At 40.0% G+C, this 2500-nt stretch overlaps 1 protein-coding gene across 1 annotated transcript in view; it reads right to left on the reverse strand.

Annotated features, from left to right (window-relative positions):
- Positions 1-2500, reverse strand: part of LOC119583385 (probable glutamate receptor) — a 22334-nt gene that overhangs the window by 18592 nt on the left and 1242 nt on the right. Inside the window, exon 2 of the mRNA XM_037931855.1 lies at positions 543-697. Coding sequence (XP_037787783.1) covers positions 543-697 — 155 coding nt within the window. The remainder of the gene's footprint in view (positions 1-542; positions 698-2500) is intronic.

A 2500-nucleotide genomic window follows, 5' to 3' on the forward strand; every position in this document is an offset into this window, starting at 1 on the left:
CCTCTCGGAGATAATTTGCATACAGACTACAAAGAAGAGGAAGCAAAAATTGATAAGAACGAGAAAATAACTTTTGTGTTAATTATAAGGCAGCGACAACGAAGAAGAAGAAGAGAGAAAATGGATTTTAAAAAATGATGAAAAAGGAGACTGTCCAATTCTTTCTTTCTCTTGCTTTCTGTCTCTCTCTCTTTCTATCTCTCACTCTCTATCTCAGTCTCTATCTCTCTCACTCACTCTCTATCTCTCTCACTTTCTCTCTCACGCTATCACTCTTACTCTCTATCTCTCTCTCACTCCATCTCTCTCTCTCTCTCTCTCTCTCTCTCTCTCTCACTCTCTATCTCTCACTATCTCTTTCTCTCTCTCACTCTATCTCACTCTCTCTCTCTTTCTCTCACTCTCACACATTCTCTCACTCCCTTCCCCCTCCCTCCCCCTTTCCTTCACCCTTCTTCCTCTTCCCCTCCTCCTCCCTCCCTCCCACTCCCCCCTTCTCCCCCCTCCTCCCTTTCTCTCCTCTCCCCCCCCCTCCTCCTTACGTTAGCGAAGCGGAGCCAATCCACACTCTCCACCAACACGATATTCAGGATCTTGTGCGCAGAAAACGGCGATTCCTCCTGCCAGAGTGTTGCGTCATCAGGCACCTTTCGGAAACTCATCTGCAGCGGCTGAAGGGCCAGGAGATGAAGCCTGTCTGGGGGGGGGGGGGAGATCAAAGGTTTATATTAGGAAAAGGGTAAGATTTTTTTTTATATGTCTGTATGGCGTTATTTGTCTGTCTGTCTATATGTATGTCTGTCTGGCTAGCTAAATATATGTCTATCTATATATATAACTAGTCTGTCTAGGTAGTTATCTGTTTATCTATCTTTCTGTCTATATATGTATATGTCTGTCTGATTATCCATCTATCTATTTATCTATTTACCTATCTACCTGTCTATATGTATGTATATGTTCGTTTGTATGCATGAATGTATCGATGTATATATGTATGCATGCATGTATGTATGTATAGTATTATATATACGAGTATATAAATATAATATATATATATATATATATATATATATATATATATATATATATATATATATATATATATATATATGTCAGTAATAACAGTATTATTAAGATGGAATTAAGGACTTTCCAGGCTAGCGGAAGGAAACTACGCGTATGTGTGTTTTGTTTATGTGTGTACGTTTAAGTAAGTTCTGTGTTTACGTAATGAAACGTGTGTGTGTGTGTGTGTGTGTGTGTGTGTGTGTGTGTGTGTGTATGTGTGTGTGTGTGCGTGCGTGTGTGTGTGTGGGGGGGGGGGTTGATACAAGGTCAACGTACGTGTGTGTTTTGTTAATGACCATCATGTGCATGTTTTTGTGTATGCATATTTTGTTTGTTTCTGTACGTGCATGTATGTTTTATGTTTATTTGTGGATGTGTGGATGTTTATGCATGTAGGTTTATACTCGTACCTGTGTACAGTACGTGTGTTTGTGTGCGTTTCTTTGTGAGTGTCTCTATAAGATTGTGATTATGCATACGTTAAAAGTATTAAAATCTATAAGCTCAAATACACGTCACATTAACGAAATAATATTCCAACATCGCGTTACATTTAAATTTTTCTCAAGGGTAACCTTCTTGCACGGAATATCTAGGGACTTTTTTTTTTTTTTTTTTTTTTTTTTTTTTTTTTTTTTTAATTCTGTCCTCTATTATTAACTAAACTGTTTTTGTTTTAGTGCTTCATGGAAACCTTTCAAACCTGTAAATATTGCACTTTGCTATGATATACTGAATTATAGATATCGCGCGCGCGCGCGCGCGTGTGTGTGTGTGTGTGTGTGTGTGTGTGTGTGTGTGTATGTGTCTGTATGTATGTATATATATATCTATATCTCTAGTCTATAAATATCTATCTTTTTCTCTGTTTTTCTGTCTATCTATCTATTTATCTATCTATCTCTATCTCTTTCTCTCTCTCTCTTTCTCTCTCTCTCCCTCTCTCTCTCTCTCTCTCTTCTCTCTTCTCTCTCTCTCTCTCTCTCCTCTCTCTCTCTCTCCTCTCTCTTCTCCTCTCTCTCTCTCTCTCCTCTCCTCTCTCTCTTTCTCCTTCCTTCTCCTCTCTCTCCTCTTCCATCTCCTCTCTCTCTCCTCTCTCCCTCCCCTCTCTCTCTCTCTCTCTCTCTCTTATTCATTACACTTACTCATTACCAAGATCGTACAACCTTTTCTGTTTTAACAGGTAAGGGGGAAGGGGAGAGGGGGGGAAGGGGAAAGGGAAGGGGGGAGGGGAATGGAAGGTGATCATGCACCCTTCCCCCCCCCCCCCCCGTCCGCAAAAGTGTGCATTTAAGTGCACCCTTCGTGGTTTAGCTTTTCATTGTTTAAAGTGCTTTTATAGAACGGGACTTGGAATTAATCGGCGCTGTTGATGGTAGATATCAAATTGTCCTTTACGGATAGATGGGTTGATAGATTTCTTTCTTGG

This window comes from Penaeus monodon, chromosome 17 (assembly GCF_015228065.2).
Source record: "Penaeus monodon isolate SGIC_2016 chromosome 17, NSTDA_Pmon_1, whole genome shotgun sequence".
In the NCBI taxonomy this organism is placed as follows: Eukaryota; Metazoa; Arthropoda; class Malacostraca; order Decapoda; family Penaeidae; genus Penaeus; species Penaeus monodon.